General features: G+C 38.9%; 1 protein-coding gene across 2 annotated transcripts in view; it reads left to right on the forward strand.

Annotated features, from left to right (window-relative positions):
* Window positions 1-101: 101 nt before the first annotated feature.
* Window positions 102-19,023, forward strand: part of SGCE (sarcoglycan epsilon) — a 65,908-nt gene continuing 46,986 nt past the window's right edge. For both annotated transcript variants that reach the window (XM_008686255.2, XM_008686256.2), the window contains exon 1: window positions 102-264. In XM_008686255.2, the coding sequence (XP_008684477.1) occupies window positions 156-264 (109 nt within the window). In that variant the 5' untranslated portion in view covers window positions 102-155. The remainder of the gene's footprint in view (window positions 265-19,023) is intronic.

Consider the following 19,023-nt stretch of genomic DNA (forward strand, 5'->3'; position numbering starts at 1 on the left):
GGGGGTAATGGCCACGCTACACTGGCCCGCCGCTAGAGGGAGTACGGGATTAAGGAGGGGGTGCAGGATGCTGATGCTGAACTGGCCAAGCTGGGAGGAAAGAAGAAAGGGAGGGGAGGGGAGAATCGAGGACGGCCGGCCTAGCCAGGCCAAGAATGCAATTGCCCCGGTGGTGGGAGCTGGGAGACCCTTGTGCTTGGACAGGACAGGGTCGGGGGACACGCAGGATGAACCCCGCGACCACTGGCACCTTCTTGCTGACAGGTTAGTGGCCCGCGCGCGACGGGAGGTACTGGGGCCAACAGGCCGCCGCCTCCCCATCCCCTGCCCGGGTTTTGGGTGTCTGGGTGCATTTTCTGGGTGTCAGCCCCTCTTGCTGCCCCCGTCCCCACTATACCCCTCTTACAGAACACCACACACCCCAATTCCCGGGCCCTGTGAGTCCCTTCCCAGGCTTGACCCCTGGCCTTTTCTTTTTCTCCGCGCCCCCGCGGGCCCCTCCCTGCCTAGAGCGCGCAGAAATTCCATCTCTAATTTCCATTCCTACCGCCCCCCCCCCCAATTCCCAGCCCTGGTGGACCTCTCCCCGTCCCTGCAGCAAGGCTTGGGGGTTGTTGCCCATTTTTCTGGGGTCGTTACCACAGGAATGGGGCGCTGCGGCCCGGAGACAAGCCATTGGAAATGGGTGTCAGGCGGCGTCCCTTTCCACATAAACACAGCCTTTCTTTCCTTTCCTTGAATCCGATCGGGAGAGAACACAAAAATGTGCATTTGAAACACTTAATTCCCCGTCTTGCTAAGAGCATTTCTCGGCGGCGGAGATCTCGTTTTTCTTAGGTTTTATGGAGCGGGGAAGCGGAATCCTGAAATGCTGGGAGCTAAACAGGGCGTTCAGGTCAGGGTTAACCCCGGCTGGGGGCCAGAGACGCTGCAAGCAACGCCGTTTGCCCCACCAAGTGCACTATTTTGAAAAGCAAAAACAATTAAAAACAGCTGTGAATGCCTCCAGTGTGCTTGGAGGCTTCGGCGGCTCCCAGCTATGGCCTTTTGGTGGTGATTACAAGGTTTACACAGAGACCTAGTTCTCCCTGCAACGTTACATTTTTCTAAATCTTGTGGAGAGAATGAATACATTTAGTCACGGTAACCGCACGTTTAATCCTTTCAAGCGTGGTGCCGAGATTTGGCCACAAATGTTTGTGTGTATTTATGCATATAAACATACGTATTTTACCTTAGATAAAATTGCAATGAGTTACAAGACTTTAAAATACTGATGAAGAAGGATGCTTAAAAAAAAAATAAAAAGCCATCACGAGGATTTCCATTTAAGCGCCTCAAAGGGTTAGTTAGGCTCTGAGAAAAAGGACAATTTGTTGATAATCTAGAAAAAGAAGTTTAAGTTAAAATGGAAAACCAATTGTCTACAGCTGAGTGAGGTTCTTGAAATACGGATGAGACACATTTGTATTTGAAGGCTAACACTGAGCATATTTTAGTAACATTGCTACAGATTATTTATACGTATAGGATAAATAAGAATTTGGCCCATTGTAGATGACAGGGTGTCAGGATTGCACGTAAAGCTAGCTTTTCTAGGAATAAACAAAACTGGAGCACATTTACTGAGATTTTACTTTTTATCAGAAATGAAATGTTGACCATCCGATATATGAATGAATGAATGAAGATTCCCAACAATGAAAGGTATTTTTTCTAGGAAGTTGGGTGAGCACAATTATACTTTTTTTAGAAGTGCCTTTTAATATTAAGATGTTCATCCTTTCCTGCAAGATAAACTTTTAGGATTCTTAGGTTTACCAGAATACCATTCTCTTGACCGCCAAACTGTCAACCCCTTAGACTTTTTTTTCAATCTAGAAAAGTTACCTCACCTAATTGTTAACCGATAGATATTCTTTTTCTAAAAGGCAAGATTAAAAACCAGTATAGATGGTAGAATGAAAGTTTAAAAGTCTATTCCAATACACTTAAAGTTTGAACCACTTTGAACCAATTTAATTTTTTATTTCAAAGTGTTAACCAGAATTTTTTTTATATAAAAACAGCATTAGTATTATTTTTATTATACTGAATTCCTACTCGCTGTACAAAATTCAGGAGAAAAAATCTCCAGAAAACTGGGAAAAAACCAAGAGAATCAAGATCACCTGTAACCTCTTTATCCTGAGCTAACCCCCGTAAACATTATGGAGTTTACTTTTTCAGACTTTCTTTATGCGTGTTTATGTACCAAAATAATATATATTTTTCATACAGCTGCATATGTATGATTTTTTAAAAATTAAAAATGAGAACAAATTAATTTTCCAAATTAATTTTCTTTCCAAAGACACCTGTCAAATAACATTAAATTTGCAGAGGGTTTTTTTTTTTAAAGGAAATAATATTAATTACTTTTTCTAATTAAAATTTTAAATGAACAACATTATCACATAGATATTTAAAACCAGAGAGCTGAGAATTTCCCCTGACTTCACTCTTCTAACATACACATAGTTATCATTTTAGTATATTTCCTTGTGTTTTTATTTCTCAACATATAAAATAATTTTTACTTTGCTTACGAAAGAGGATTTTCTAAGAAAAAACAATATTGATAGGTAAGTAATTATAATAAAACTTTAAAAATCTGAAACAACAAAACAATATTAAAAATAAACACAAAAATACAACATTGATAGACAAATACTTTAGATAACATTTGTGTTATCTATCAAAACAACATTAACTACCCCCCATTAATAGACAAGAATTTTAAACACTTTTTTGACATTTAGTATCCTAAGTGAATTTTGGATTTTCTCAGATATTTCCCAGTGTTGACTGTTCCTTACCCATTTTGCACAAGATTACATGTAAAGCAAAAAAAGGTGTTAATGAGCATATTTATTCTATCAAATAATAACTGGGCATTGTACTTGGACAGTTTAATCCATTTTTATGAGCATTTGCTGTGGATCTATGAAGCTGTTGATTTACTGCCTGTATTTAACTTCTTATGTAGTGGGAAAATAGTATTTCAAAACAGAGTAGAATTTTCCCTTGTCAAGTAGTAACTAGACTTTCTACTTGGACATTTACCTGTTTTATGACAATTTGCCATATATGTGTGAAACTCTTGATTTACCTCAGGTATTTAGCTTAATTCTAGGGTGGTGGGAAAATTGTATTTCAAAACAAAGTGGAATTTTCACTTGTCCAATAATAACTAGACTTTCTAGTTGGACATTTTATCTCTTTTAAATGAAAATTCGCTGTGGACTATGAACCTGCTGATTTACCACATGCTTTTGGCTTAACTTTTACTATGGTAGGGAAAATTTAGTTCTAAGCAAAGTAAAATGTTCAGTTTTCAGTATTAGCAGGACTTAGTATTTGGTCATATTGGACTTAGTATTTGGTCATCTTATCTCTTTTTATAAGATTTGCCATCAGTCTAAAAGCTGTTGTTTTACCTGATACATTTAGCTTAGCTTCCAGGACAATGGACAAATTGTATTTCTAAGCAAATTGGAATTTTCACTTGTCTTTCTCTCAAACATTAAAAAGAGCAAGGGACAGCACCAGAGAAAACTGGTGAGAGACCACCTCAAAGAGGTAAAGACAACATGTTTTTCAGATTCTAACACTGGTTTCCCACTGATGAAAACCATGCTCTAAACAGAATGCTGAAGCAGTGAAGAAACTCTGACATGTTAAAAATTCTCCATCAAATTTTCAGATTGTTTGAGGATTCCAATAAGGGCAGGATTTATAGGTCTAGTTTCTCCCAAATAACCAGCCATTTTTTTTTTCTTTTTTACTAACTGTAGCACACACTTACTCTCTCTGACTCCTTTTCTTAAACCTTACCCTTGACTCAGCTTTAAACACCAAAGTGCAAAGCCTATTGCTGATCTTATTTCCTGCTCTTAGTGTAAAAAAAGGATTCCAGGTGAATAGATGATATGAGTTTATGTGTCCGCTAGAAATTCTCGGGATGGAGCTGTGTTTTAGTCCAAAGCTTCACAGAACTATTAACGTGGTGGCTTTTTTCCCCCCCTTTTCATCCTTTTGAACTTCTCCAGCGGAGACAGAGAGACAGACATAACAGGCAGACAGACAGTCATGAACAGACTCTCTCCCTCTTTCACACACACACACACACACACACACACACACACACACAGAACATTCAAGCTTTTTCTAAACTTCAGAATAGTGTTGTCTGGTCCGCTGTCTTCCTGATTTCCAGAAATGTTAGTCAAAAACAGGAATGCAAAATTAAAAAAAAAAAAAAAAAAGAAGCTGATGTTCGGAAGGATCAACAAGTCTTTTTAAATGCACATTTTTCGGTTGGGGTTTTCGAGTTGGTAGGATCAGAGAGAGGCTCAGTGCTCTTCAGGCTGTTTTACATGAACTGCCTCCAAAGGACATTCTCCCTAAGCAGAATTCCTAGTGGCTTCAATTTTTAAACAATGTAACTATAGTAAAGACAGTATTGAATAAAAGACAATCTCCACAGTCTGACGCGAGAACAGACGTTTCCATTGATGCTTCTTTCCTTCTAGTCTTTGTTCTGTGTGCATATGTATTTTTCAAAGACTATAATTTTAATATGTGTAGTTTTGTACACTTTGTTTTGAAACATAAGGGAATCTTGCTTTCAGCAAAGCATTTGTTAAGGTTTTAGATGCTCTTATGTGAGATGGTGTGTAGACTAGCCGGATTGCTTTGTGAGCGTGAAGCAGGCTGAATTAGCACCTGCCAGGTGTGTGGGTTACTGGGTTGGGGTCCAAGAGTCGTCCCTGGGGAAAGATGCAAGCCTTTGCCCTGGGTCTTCTCTTTTTCAATGAATTTTATGAATGACTTTGATGAAGATCTGAAATGCTTGCTTTAAAATCCAGGGATGATTTGCAAAGGGGTAACTGTTATAAGTAGGTAACAGAATTTAGAGTTAATATGGCTTAAATAGGCTGCAGTGCTATGCAAAAAGATCTTTTATAACAGTAAATGCATCATAACTCATTGGTGTGTAAGGAAGGAGGTGACTTAACGTGGTGGCAATTTTTGAGGAAAAAGAAGGTTAATATGAACCAGCGGCTTGATGTGTCTGCAAAAAAGAAAAAAATCAAATTCAGATTCTGATAATAGTATAGTGTCCATGTGTCACAAAAATTAATAGTGCCCCCCTCTAATTAACCACATCTGTAGTATTGTGTCCATTTCTGGCTGTCACATTTAAAGAGAGACGTTGACAAATTAGACAACTTCCAGAACAGTCCATGGGGATGGTGAGGGGTCTGGCAATCCTGTCATAGGACGTATCCTCAAAGGGTCTGGAAATGTTTAGCTTGAAGACTAAAAGTAGACATAAACTCTCTTCTGTTTGCTTCAGAAAGCAGAGCTAGCACCAGTGGGTGAAAGGTAGAGACGGATTTCAACTCCAGACCTTTTTAACAGCACAGCTCAGCAAGGGAATCAACACCTTTACTTGGTCTGTTCTTTTAAGTATCAGAAATATTCACCTTTATTGCAATTAATGTTTAATCTGAAGGCTGTGATCACATTTTCACCTAGGACAGCAAAGAAGCTTGTGATGGAAACATTTTATTTTTTTCTGATAAACTGTCTAAAAAGAAGAGTCCTGTGTGTTGCAAGTTGATCTCCTACAACTTGTAGCTGCAACAGGGCTATTTAACACATTCCTTCCTACCCTCCCATTCTGTTTCAAACATGAGTATCGGAGAAGAGAATTAAAGGGCTTTTGGCTTTGTTTTGGCTTTTTTCCCCTTGCAAACTGTCCTGGCCTTAATTTGTTTCCTATAGTTCTTCCTTTCCTGGTGTTTCTTGCTGGCTGGGAGCAGGCTTCCCCGGGCAGAGTGGCCGCGGATGCTGGGGCACCCAGGGTTAAGGGGGAGCAGCCGCTGCTGGCTGCTGGTGCAGGACAGCTAAGCCCTTGGCTGCTGGATCCTCTTACCCTGGGGGAAGTGGGGGACAGTTCTCTTTTCTGCACTTTTCACCACTCTTATATGTCCTTGCAATATTTAGTTTTAGCTTGTCAATTGAAGATAAAACCTTTCAATCAAAAGTAGCTTCCGACCCTGTGCTCTTTTAACTTCTCTCCATTTCAGGTTAGCCTGGATTCTGACTGTCTCAGGGGCACATTCTTAGTGTCTCAAACATGTCTTGTGGCAGATTTTCTTTCTCCTCCATCCACCTATTGACTGTTTATTTTGATTACCATATCTAACTTTGGAAATTTGATTGCTCAAAATTAATGTGTAGAGTATGCGACAGAGGACCCCACTTCTGAGGAGTAACACATCTGACTCCATGGAAACTAATTTTATGCCCTGGAGCCTTGAAAACTAAGGGTGACTCGGATGAGAGATGTAAAGAAAGAAGACAATATTCTTCAGACATCTTTTTTAACCAACTTTTTCCTACTTCTTTTACTCCTGCATCGTCTTCCCCTCCCCAACCCCCCCTCCCCCATATACCCACAATGTTCTCACTGAAATTATTAGGTCAGAAATATGGTCACTCTAACTCTGACTGTGTGAAGTATGTTTTTCATGCTGAACAAGTTTCTCCTTATTTTCTCTCTTTTGTAAAAGTGCCATGCACTTTTGTGGGATTGTAATAATGCACAGGGCAACTTGTAATGGCTCGCTTCCCAGTTGTTGAAGATGCCACAGGCGTTCCTGCGCTGAGCTCATATTTCCGAGAGAGAAATGCTCAAAGATGAGCTTCTGGCTTGTCAACGCTCGTTCACCTGATCCACAGGCAGCTAGTTGTGATTCCTTGAATGCAGTGCTTGCTCCTGCTCCTGGGAAGTAAATAATCACCAGTGTTAAATTTTAAAACTTAGGAAAGTTTTAAATACGTGGTCTCAAAACATAAGTTGCTGGCATGATGACTAATGTTATATTCTTGAAAAAAAAATCAACGTGGGTAAAGCTAAAGCGCTGTTGTCTTCTAGAGTCACTTTGGTAGAATTTTTATTCTTTGGCTCTTCCTTCATCTAAGAATTTTTATGCAATATTTATGCAGTGGTGGTTTAAATGTGTTTTATTACTTACAAAGCACTCGTCTTTAGCACATCTCACTTTCTATTTAATTGCCTGGGACTAATCAGATTTTTAGAATAGATCTTCGGCATTCTGTACCACGGGAATTGCCACAGCATCTGTTGTGACATGGAAGGCAGACTTTTTCTTTTCTGACAAATGAAGCTGCTCATTTCAAAAATGCTTAGGAGTTAGGCAGCTCTGGTGTAAATTCTTTCCCAGTCTTTAATGTTTCACTCATTCGTCTGGTCACCACTTTGATTATTATGGAGATTTGGGGTTTATTGCGAATTTGAAAGAAGAGATCACAGTTAATTTTCCTGTAGTAAACAGTGAAATATTGTAGTTTCCGGTTTCTTCAGCGATAGGCATAGATGTAAAGTTATTCTTTTACCTTGGAATGCAGAAGAAAAGAAGAAATTAGCCCCAAAGGTCTTTTGTTTTGTTTTGTTGTTTTCCTCCTTAGCAAATTGATGTTTCTTGTTACGCGGTAAAATGACGCTGGTTATTCTCCTCTATGTAACAGTTAATCCGTGTAGCACCTTTAACATTTTTCCATCTTCTGTAGCTATAGAGTTGATTCTCATCAAAGACCAGTACTGCAGGAGTGGAAACAGAACAGGTTGCTACATGTGCTTATCAAAATTTGAAATGTATGCTCTTTTTTTGTCTAGCCGTTTTACTTCTAGGAGTTTAGCTTACAGACAGACTTGTGAAAGTGCTCAGAAGTAAAAGTATAAGGATGTTTCGCGGAGTATTGATAGCAATAATGAAAACGTAGGAAACGTAGTGGTCTTCTTTACTAGGCATTCTTTTATTTATTTATTTCCTGGGCGTCAACCTGTTTTGAGAGTTCCGTGTTAGATGCTGGGGATCATACGGTCCCAGCCATTACAGAACTTTTACACTACTGGAGTTGACAAAGATTAATCAAGTAATCACACACATAAATGTGCCCTTAGAGCTATGGTAAGTGCTCCCAACACTACTAGGATTTCTAGGGAGAGGATTTGGCCAGGCAGGGGGATTAAGGAAGGCTTCTCTGAGGACATACTCAGATCTGAAGGATGAGTAAATGTTAGGTGAGGTGAAGAGGAAAGGTGTATTTGAGGTAAAAGGAAGAGCTTTGTAGAGGCCCTGGGGGAGGTTGACTTGGCAAATAGAAGGTGCTGGAAGAAGTCCAGTGAAGTTGGAGCTGAGAGAGAAGAGGGAACCCAATGTGAGAGGAGGCGAGGTAGGAGGTCAGGGAGCGAATTTTGCTGGACCTGTTGGACCACCTTAAAGAGTGTAATCTGTATCCTAAAACCTATGGGAAGTCTTCAGAGGGGTTTTAAGCGGGACAGGATCAGATTTGCATTTCAAAAAGAGCATTTTGGCCGTTTTGTGAAGAAGAGGTTGGAGGGGTCAGAACTGCTTGCAGCACACTGGTTCCAAGGCTACTTTAGTAATCCCCGGATGGAGATGAAGCCCTCCTGCGCCCGGATGGTGCCGGTGCCAGGGAGATGAAGCTAGGACGGACTTTTTGAGGAGTAAATAGCAACAGGAGTGGGTCGTGGACCGAATTCACTGGAGATCGGCAGGAGGAGATGTCAAGGATGATTTCTAGATTTCTGTCATATTCAGGAGGGTGAATGGGGGTGCCATTCAGGGCAGGAGCAATGCCGGAAGAGACCCAGACTCTAAGGGAAAGATCAGGAGTCTTCCTTGGGACAGGCTGAGTTCGAGGTGTCGAAAAGGAAATTATGTTTGAGCAATGCAACCTTCAAATGTGATATCATGTAAACACGTCCAACATACATGCTAAGGGAAAAAGTGTGATCACTTTATGTGAAAAAGAGCACGGTGTGTGTCTGTGGATGTGCACAAACATATGTCTGCATATGCATACACGTGGAAACATGCAAAGTGACTCCCCTAGGCATTGGAGGGGGGCCAGGGATAGATGAGAGGGGATCTTTATGTTTTATACCCTCCTGGTTATACCATTTGAATACGTTGCAATGAGGGTATAGGGCTTCTATAATAAAGAAAAGGAATGACAGTTCCAAGTAAACAACCAATATGAGAGTATTTCTCTTTCAGAGGTTTCTTAATTGGAAAAACCTTGCAAGGATTATTGTATTTTTTTAAAATTTTGAACAGAATTTTCCGACAGTTTGACTTCCTTAACCCAGTAGTAGCTCTTACACTCTGCCTTTTAATCCTTTTCCACTAGATTGCACTATTACACTAGATTTCACATAGTCTGTGTACTATTTTGTATTCTGCCTTTTGCTAATTTTGTTAATTTCAAAATAGTCCAACATTTTGCAGATCAGGACATTAAACTATAATCGTGCATATACCTACAGCATATATCAGGCATCTCTTTTGTTAAGGGTCCCACTGGTGCTCCTTAATCGTCTAACATTTCTGAGATGGAACGTAGATAGTACCATTTCCGGGCTATGGAAACACAGTATATGTTTTAGTCAGGCTATTTGAGCAAAGGAGCAAAACTACCAAGAGAAGAGGATAACTGTCTTCTCCGTTAGCTATTCTATCAAATCAACACTTTTTCTTTTATTGGACTTTGAATCTCTCCCCTCCCCCCCATTTTGAAATGTATGATGCAAAGCTGAATCTTGTGTCCATGCAGTTTTTGCTTCTGTTGCATTATTTCCTCGGGAAAAATTCCTAAGAGTTTATGAGAGTCAGAGATAGCACATATCAATATGACTTGTTTCTTATTGCATCTGGCTTTCCTCAAAAGGATTAAGCTGCGGCTCTCACCCAGCATGCCTGGCCAGTGCCATCTTCTTAGTCCTCCGGGAAGCCGCATGGACTGGGGGCGGTATTTGGAGCCCCTGGGCTGTTAGCTCTGCTCGTTAGCAGCCTCCAGCGTTTACTCCACTCAGCTATAGAAATATTATCATTTCTCATGTGTCTTAATGACCGTGAAAACAAAAAAGAGAGTGCTAAAGTCTCTGTTGCCAACTGTACTCACAATTTTTTTTCATCTACTTTTTAAGAAATCACATTTAAAGGAATCTAAAGTTTCCTTCGTATTAGTTGTAGATTAAATGTAATAAGAGCTCACATTTTTTGAGAACATCATTATGTGCAAAGCACTCTTCTGAAGGTTTTAAATGTATTGTCTCATTTAGTAACTCGTAAAATGTCTCTATGAAGCGGGCACAAGACTGTCCCTGACAGAGAAGGAAACTGAGGTTCAGAGCTATTGCATAACTTGCCCAGTGGACAAAAACTGGGATTTCAACCCAGACACTCTGTCTTCAGACACTCTGATAGAGAACACGATCTTTCTGTATTCCAACTTCATTTCACTCTGAAGTCTAATATCTTACCTAGCTTGTGCTAAAATTATAAAACTCAAATAATTTTCAAATGTATTTAATAATTCCTGATGTTTCGCCTTGCTGGAACTCCAATGTTTTAACAAAGTTTTAAGGCTTCTTATTTTGGCATTCTTGGGTTTAAAATCCTGCTGTTACATTTCTCTTAGCTATATCTTTTCCTGAGGTTGGAGTGGACAGTACTTTTTAGCCCTTTCTCCCCTCATAGTTTCCAACCTTTTAGATTTCCTATTTTAATGAAGGTTGTGTGTGTGCACTCATGCCCATAATGCATGGAATTTTTATGGGCATTTCCTCATTCTATTTCTAATCTACAATCAGGGGAAACTTTTTCGAGAAAGAAAAATAAGTAAAATATGACCTACTAGTAATAACAGTATTTCAAATTACATTTACAAATACGTAGTTTACAAATTGTTTTCCCATTTAACCATTTGGGGTTAGTATTGACAAGTAGATGACACGGACTTTGCAGTAAGCCAAGAAATGGGTTCAAAATCCAATTTGGCCACTTAGTAAACACATGACCTAGGGTAAGTTCCATAATTTCCCAAGACTTCTTGCCCTCATGGAAAAATGGAACTAATAATACCTACTTCACATAAGTGATGATATAAGGATTAAGTTCATTAACACGTATAAAACCTTAGTGTAGTGCCTCACACTTAGCATTCAAAACATGGTAGCTAACGATAATGTCAGATTTAGAGAGAAAAATATGAAGATATATTAATATAAGAGACAATTGAAGAAGTATTAAGCAGGGTTGCAGAAAGGAAGGGAAGAGAAGATGTAAGAGGCAAGGAGGTGACATAGCGACATGGGGAATGGTGAGAGAAGCAGAGAGATGTCAGGGACGTGAGCTGTATATCCGCTTTATGAAAACAAAGTCTGTGTCCCCTTCAAGTGAAATATGAAAAGAGACAGATGAGACAGTGGACAGAGAAAGACGTGACAGTTCGGTTCTAAGGTGAGTGCGTTAATCAGATTAAATTTCATTTGGCATTTCCTGCTGTTTACTTGGACAGCGATGTCGAAGTAAGTTATTATTTATTATTTCTTTCCCTTGACATTCTGATTAGCTCATCAGCAATCAGTCACCATTCACAGCTCTTCAATTGCTTTTATTAAATAACAAACCCCTCCCCCCCAAGTCTGCAAATTATTCAGGTTTGGGAAAGAGTAATGTCTCTTCAGAGAGTGCTCGCCCCAGGCCAGATGAAATGTTGTCAGTCATGCTGCTACAAGACTCAGAATAAATCATGGAATCTTAAGACAAACTTTAAGTATTGTATGGTTTCTAGGAAATTTTAAGGGCATGCCAGCCACCTTTGGATTAATTCAGGCTTTGATGATTTTTGAAAGGGAGCGTTGAGGAATTGGTTAAATTATATATGCCAGTTAATTGTGTGAATGTCTTCTTAGCTTGGGCTGTGTAAACCCAGTATGTATGTTATTCTTTGCTTTTATGTTTATGAATTAGAGCAAAACTCACATCCAGGTACAATCGTAGCAGAGATTATCATGAACTCAGCACAGTGGAGTTTCTTTCAAGATTTCTGGGGATGGTCTATTATCTTTGGAAAGAGTCCAAGAACCAGTCCATACACGTTGAAATTTTTTTGCACATTAGATTTAATCTTGAAAAGTTATGTATAGAGCAAATATGTTTTAAATTGAGTTATATTTTCCCATGATAACTAAGGAAATTTGTTCTCACAGAAAAGAAATGCTCTGGTCCTTTTCTAACAAAAATCAAACTTTGAAATCATGACATTTTTCAGTGAGAATATCTGCGTTTGTCATTGCGTGGATTATAGTAATTTTCTATACAAGAAGCTAGTCAAGTGGATCCATGATCTTGGACACACAATTAAAAACAAACAGTTGTTTACATGTTATTGCAACTTCTCCCCCCAATACAAAGTGTGGGAATTGAATGTTTGAGCAGACATACCATCTGTGATGTTGTGTCTTGCTGTTAGTGACATTGTCTGGTGAGTAGCATCATAAAAAAGTTGTCTTTTTTTTTTAGATTTATTGGACTGCAGTCTTCTGTGGTCAGAGGGGAACTTTAGATGTATCACTATGAACTTTAAAAAAAAATGAACATGCTCAAAGCAATGCTGGCCTTAAAATAGAGCAATATTGGTGGGATGTCTTACACTGCTTCCATTTGTTAATGATTGAGAAACCAATCAAATTTGTCCTTTGAATCCTGTAAAAGCCAACTGGACTACCCTTATATAGGACCTGGAAATTATGAGCAACGATATGCTGTCTCACCTGGCAAGGACATGACAGAGTGGAAGACAAAAATATCTCACAGACTTGTTATCCTCGTAAATTCCTTAAATCATCCATAAAGTACAATATGTACAGTTTTGTGTGTAACTTTGAACACCGATTCTTAAGCATATGTAGTCTGAGAACCACTGGGCTAGAATAAAGGAAGGAACAAAAGGGGTGCTGTCCGGATACTCAGACCGTTCTGTCTTTATGATAACTCCCCAATCCATGGGAGAGTGGGGGTACAAGTGGGGAAGGTTTTCAGCTCTAAGGTCAGCCTACATTTGGCATGTATGATGTGACTCAGTTGACTGTCTTACCTACCCTTGGGTTCTGTAGTTCTCCTCTCAGTCTTCTAAAGTTCATATTTGTGTATGAGAATTGCCTGATGAAATTGTGTAACCCACCTACCTAAATTCTCCATGGTGGAGTCATGAATATGTGTTTTTAAAATTTTTTTTGTGATGAATTTTTAGGGGTGTAAATATGTATTTTTAGAGAGCTGCCCAAGTGATTCTTAGGTGACCAGCACGCCGCCTTTGGAACCCAGTGATCAGGAGAACGCAGGGAGCAGGTATTTTGCCACAAGAGACCACTATGAACATTTCTTATCGTATTTTAACGTAAATTATTTAGGAAGTGATGACTGTAGTTTTCATCTAGATTTAAAAGGACATAATTTCAGCTGTTAAGCAAATCAACCATTTATTAGGAAAATCATCCAGAAGATTGATCTTTTAGTAGATATAAAATTAGTACACTTAAGTTTACAGATTTTAAAAATTACACACCAACCAAGTCATTTATTTGCTTGGGGTGCTAGAGCCTTTGGTTTCCACTCGCAGGTATCACTGAAATGATCAACTGAGGTTTTGTTTGCTTGTTTGTTGGTCTTTAATTACTTGGGTTTTGAATTGTATTCTTTTTTTTTTTTTTTTTTTTGGAAGGGAACTTGGTATTTCTCCTAATTTCGTTTAAGCTCAGAATTTTCTTCAAAATTCAGTTTAAAAAAGAATATACATTTCATCTCTGATTTACTAAGGTGAGAGGCCCTTTCAACAAGAAGTTTCCTGTGCCTGCCCCGACCAGTGTTGGTCTTCACTTGTCCTTACTTTCTGAATCATGAGGTATTTTCTTTGCTTGTATATGCTGGTCTCACCCATTCTGGCTTCTCTTACATTGCATCTCATCGGTTTTACTCCTTTTCTTTATCCTCCGTCTCTTTCTCTCTCCTTTTGTCTTTTCCTCAGTTTCTGAACAAAATCTGTTACCCCATGCTCGCATCACCAGCGCTCTCTGCACCTTGCTGCGTCTCAGTCTCTCTAGTGTGTCATGTCATCTCTTTGCTCCCCTATCCTGGCCAGTGTTCTTGAAAGATTAACTGTATTTGCTGCATCTACATGTTGACCTTTTGCAGTTTGGCTTCTATTCTTATCCCTTTGTTGGAACTCCACTTTCAAGGAGTCACCAGTAACTTCTCACTTTACACATCCAGCAGTCTTTTCTAAACTCTCATTCTCTTTGACCTTTATGCAGTATGCGAGGGTGTGGATTCCATCCTCCTTGATACCTCTTCCGTTGACATATGTGACACTTCAGGCTTGGTTGTCCAACCTCTCTGACTGCCTTGTCTCTGATTTCTTTGCTGAATCATCCTCTGTGCTTGCTATATAAATGTATTTATTAACCTGTTCTTCTGCCTTTGCTGTCCCTCCCACTTTTTTGTGCGTTCCTTCTTGCTATATTTCAGCTCCAGAAGCTAGGACCAAGCTGTGGGGTATATCCTCAGGGACTCTGGGACTGAGTTGAACCCAGAAGGAACATACCTGAGATAGCTAGAGGAAGGGAGAATGAGATAGAGACCCAATGTTATAGCTAGGAAAATGGTACCCAAATCCCATGTCTGAAAGGTAAGGATGAAAAATGGGGGAGTAAGCAGTAAGAGTGGTAGTTCGGTTGATGAGAAAGAGCGTAGAGGAATGGCTCAAGAATGTGAAGGTGTCTCTTCTCCAGATCACTTTGGATATGAGGATGCCTAGTGCATTACCTGGGAGCGTAGTCTGTTTGAAAATTGTACTGTGGTTTGACTTCCACCACCATTCCTCTGGGGATGAATGTTCAAATCTGGATCTGAAGCCCCAGCAAGTTCTCTTATGCATCAGAGTTCCATTTCCATCTTCCTCTTAGATGGTTTCACCTGGATATCCAAGTGGTACCCTGAATTTAATATGGCTCAAATTTATTGTCTTTTTCCTGAAACTGACTCCTTTTTTGGGGGGGGATTCCTAATGTATCACTGTTCTGTGTCACTCTGGATCAGATATTCAAAGTCATCTTTGATTCCCCTTTTTTAACTAACCCACATGCAGCAATTTGAAAACTTTGTCAGGATTATCTCCATGATATTATATAACTGGCCCCACCTTTATTTTCCTTTTGCTTCAGCCATGATTTATGGGCTAACTGCCACCCTACACTCCACAGATAGCCCCCTACTTATTACCCCCTGACCCCAATTATGTTCATTTTTGCCAGTGTAATGTTTCTAAAACTCAACTGTGAAATTTAAAAGATATTTTAAACTTATCACAATATCCCTAGCCAGGGATAATGGCTTCCCCCCTCAGGGTTTTGTAGTACTTATGTTTTCTACCACTGTGTGTATGCGTAGTTATTGTGTATGTATGTGTATATATATATATATTTCATACATATTTGTGTACATGAATTATCCTTATAGATTATAAACTCATTGGGGTGCAGGACCTGTGTCTTGTTTACCCTGTATCCCCACATACGCAACAAATATTTATTAAATGGAATTAAACAGCTAGTTGGGCCAGAAGGAATCTAATCTCAGTTAATAGTAGGTGACCTGGGATAGTCATTTTAATTTGACATTAATTTCATTGTTTGTGCGTTTGTTTTATTCTGAAAAGCTTTTTTGTTAAGCTGTGCTGATGGTATAAATGGAACAGTTAACTGGAAGACCAAACAGGCCAACAGTTTTATTGTCAGCAGAAAAATGACTGGTGGGAAGAAAGATGGTGAGTCTAGGTGGTAAATCTAAATCCCCTTTGGGGAGTCAATTAAATGTCCGCTTTCGGTATTCCTTTTGCTTTTTTAGTCATGTGTGGATTTTTTTTTTTTTTTGATAAGTCAGTCTGAAAAACTCCAGTTTTGTTTTCCTAATCTTCTAAAACTTCTGATCTTTATGTTCTTAATCCATTATTTTCTAAGTTTTTTTTCCTTTGCCATAGTTTTGCTTTTTTTTTTTAACTAAAAATAATTCTTGTTTTTAACCTATTGTGACCCTTATCCAGTCGCTAGCTTACCACTTATAAAAATTGTTCCACTGTGGTCATTATAACAATTTATTTATAACATTGAAAAACATTAAGAAGCACATTTAACATAAATCATTTTAAAAACAGTGTTTATACAACCTTAGAAAAATGGTCATAAAATATTTTGGCTAATTGTGGATGATTTTTTGACTGATTGTTTTGTTGCAAAACCAAATTGATATGTTTTGCTATTAAATAATTAGATGGCACTTATTTACTATTGGAAAGATGACCTGACCCTTGGATGATTGATTATTTTTTCTAAATTTTTTCTTCCCTATCATAAATGTGTCCATTAACAATATGCCAGGACCTTTGAAATAATGCGTTTCATCAGGGAGAAAAAGACTTGCTTAATAACAAAAAGATTAGTTGTTTTCAAAATGTCAATTATCCTCATAAGCTTTCACTTAATATTTCTCGGTTATTTGCCTTTAAGATCTTTCTGCCCATCACCCCCTGCCCAAACCACACACACACACACACACACACACACACACACACAATTTTGGCTATATGTGGTCACGCATGTGGACATGTAGCTTGGTTTCCATAACTTTGGGGCAACCAAAGTGTCTATAAAAATAACAACAATTTAAAAATGTTTTTAAAAGAACCATCATTTTTTGTGATAAAATGGCTTTACTCTCATATAACAAATCCTGGGTACCTTGTAGGAGTGATTCCTGGCTCTCCTTGTTGTCTTCATTCAGCCCTGAAGTTGGGGATCACTAGCTTTTTTCCAGCTCGCACCAAATTATTCCTTAGGGGGAATCATTGACTCCCAGGTCTGTTTCACAATAGGACAGAGGCTGCCAGTTCTCCTCTACTCTGCTGTTTTTGAAACAAACCCGCAAACGCCTTTGCATTTCTAAGGAATTTTTTTTGCTAATATCTATAAGAAAACATAGAGTTTTATAACAATAACTTCTCATGAGAAGATCACAAAAATTTATTTTAAATGCACTAACTGCACTTATTCTAGATTCTAAGCCCATCATCTCATAGTCCTTTCCCTAAACCCTCCTTAGATATTCTCAAGGGATTCTCCCTGGTTTCTTCAAGGGAATTATCCCTGATGACCGCCTGTGTCTGGCAGGTTCCTTAATCAAGCCGAGGGCCCTCAGCTTCTTAGACACATCCACACTGCCTGTGTTCTCATCTTCCTAGTTATGGCCCCAGATGGCCCTCAAGGTTGCCATCTGCAATGTATTAAAGCTCTGTCATATCCTGAGGACTTGGGACCTGCCCTGATTTCCTGGTGCCCCACACAAGATCACCAAAAGCTCTCTCTCTGGACTTCAAACCATTCTGCACTAAATTTACAGTCATACTTTCTTTTTGTCTTCAGTTCCTTCTCTTTCCCTTTGTTCTCTAGAACTCCTGTCATCTTTGAACATGTCCCTCCATTTCCTATTTGATTTGCTAAAAAGGTATTCCATAAGAGGCTGTTAAGCCCTGTTGAGTCATCTACTCTGGTGCTTTCTTAGTGAAATGTACTGTTCCAAGACCTTTGCCTATAGCATTTTTCAGAATCTTCAAGGAATACTTCTCTCTTCCTCTTTTAAACTTCATGCTCCCATTGGACCGCAAATTGATTTTTCTCCTTGGAACCTGAGTGATAACCGTAATTCTCAAAATAGAGGTGATTAATAGATCTTGAATCTACTGAGGTACCACAGCCTCAGTTTCTTTGCAGTGTTCTTTAGCTTCTTCTCCCTTTCTGGTCTCCTCATCCAATTTAAATCCTATCATTGTAGTTCTATGTACAGAGAATAATACGTTTCATTAGCTGTATGAAAAGAGTTGTTTCTAGTTGCTTTTGTAGCAAGGCCATTTTAAGTGCTCCCGCAGATATTAAATGTTTTTTGAGATGTTCTTGACCATGTGTCCCAGTCATCTCTTTCTGACCATTTCAAGAGAGCACAAAAGGTTATAAGAGCATTTATATAGGAAAATAAGTTTAGTGACTGTATTTTTTGTATAACTTTCTTTTAAGATAATGTTCAGTTCTAAACTTTAGCAGTGGGAGGGGCGTCTGGGTGGCTCAGTCCTTAAGCGTCTGCCTTCGGCTCAGGGCATGATACTGACATTCTGGGACTGAGCCCCGCATCAGGCTCTTCCGCTAGGAGCCTGCTTCTTCCTCTCCCACTCCCCCTGCTTGTGTTCCCTCTCTCGCTGGCTGTCTCTCTCTCTCTCTGTCAAATAAATAAATAAATAAATAAATCTTAAAAAAATTAAAAAAATAAACTTTAGCAGTGGGATGGTGTCTCTTCTGTAAATAGGATTTTGAGGAATTTGGAGTCTCAGAGCAACACATTTGGCATCATTCTATCTTGATACACATGAATAGTTAAATTAATATTAATAGTTTTAAAAAATCATAAAATCATAAAGAGCACTCTAAATATGGATTCTTTTTCCTAGGGTAGAGACAGACAAACTTAAAATTTACCCCAAAATAATTTTAAAAAGGTGTAAGTCTTCATATTACTAGCTTATATACTTCATTTAGATAAATGTTTTTAAATTCTCCTTTTTTACTTAGGACAACTCATTTTCCAAAATGGGTTAGATTTAGGCTTACTGGAAGACTTTCATTGCTTTTTTTTAATTGAGAAACAAGAAACAAACTTTCTCCTAAGAGAAAGTCAAAATAATCATGTACTGATTTCCTATTTATTTTCCACTTAAATGTTAAACTTGAATTTGACCTTCTTGGGAATGAAGTACTATGTACTCTGAATAATTTGTTAGAATTCTCTTCTGCCATCTTAAAGGAGCTCCTCCTTAGCTCACTGACAGTCAAGGAACGGGCATGACTTGAAGATAGAAACATCTCTCTAGATGCTTTCTTTTCCTGTGTGGTTGGAGAGGAGCAGGAGGTGCTCTTAGGACTGAAAATACATGTTCTTCTTCGCCTCTGAATGGTGGCAAAGTTAGGATGAATAATCA

The sequence above is a fragment of the Ursus maritimus genome, unplaced genomic scaffold (assembly GCF_017311325.1).
Source record: "Ursus maritimus isolate PB19 unplaced genomic scaffold, ASM1731132v1 scaffold_3, whole genome shotgun sequence".
NCBI classification, from domain to species: Eukaryota; Metazoa; Chordata; class Mammalia; order Carnivora; family Ursidae; genus Ursus; species Ursus maritimus.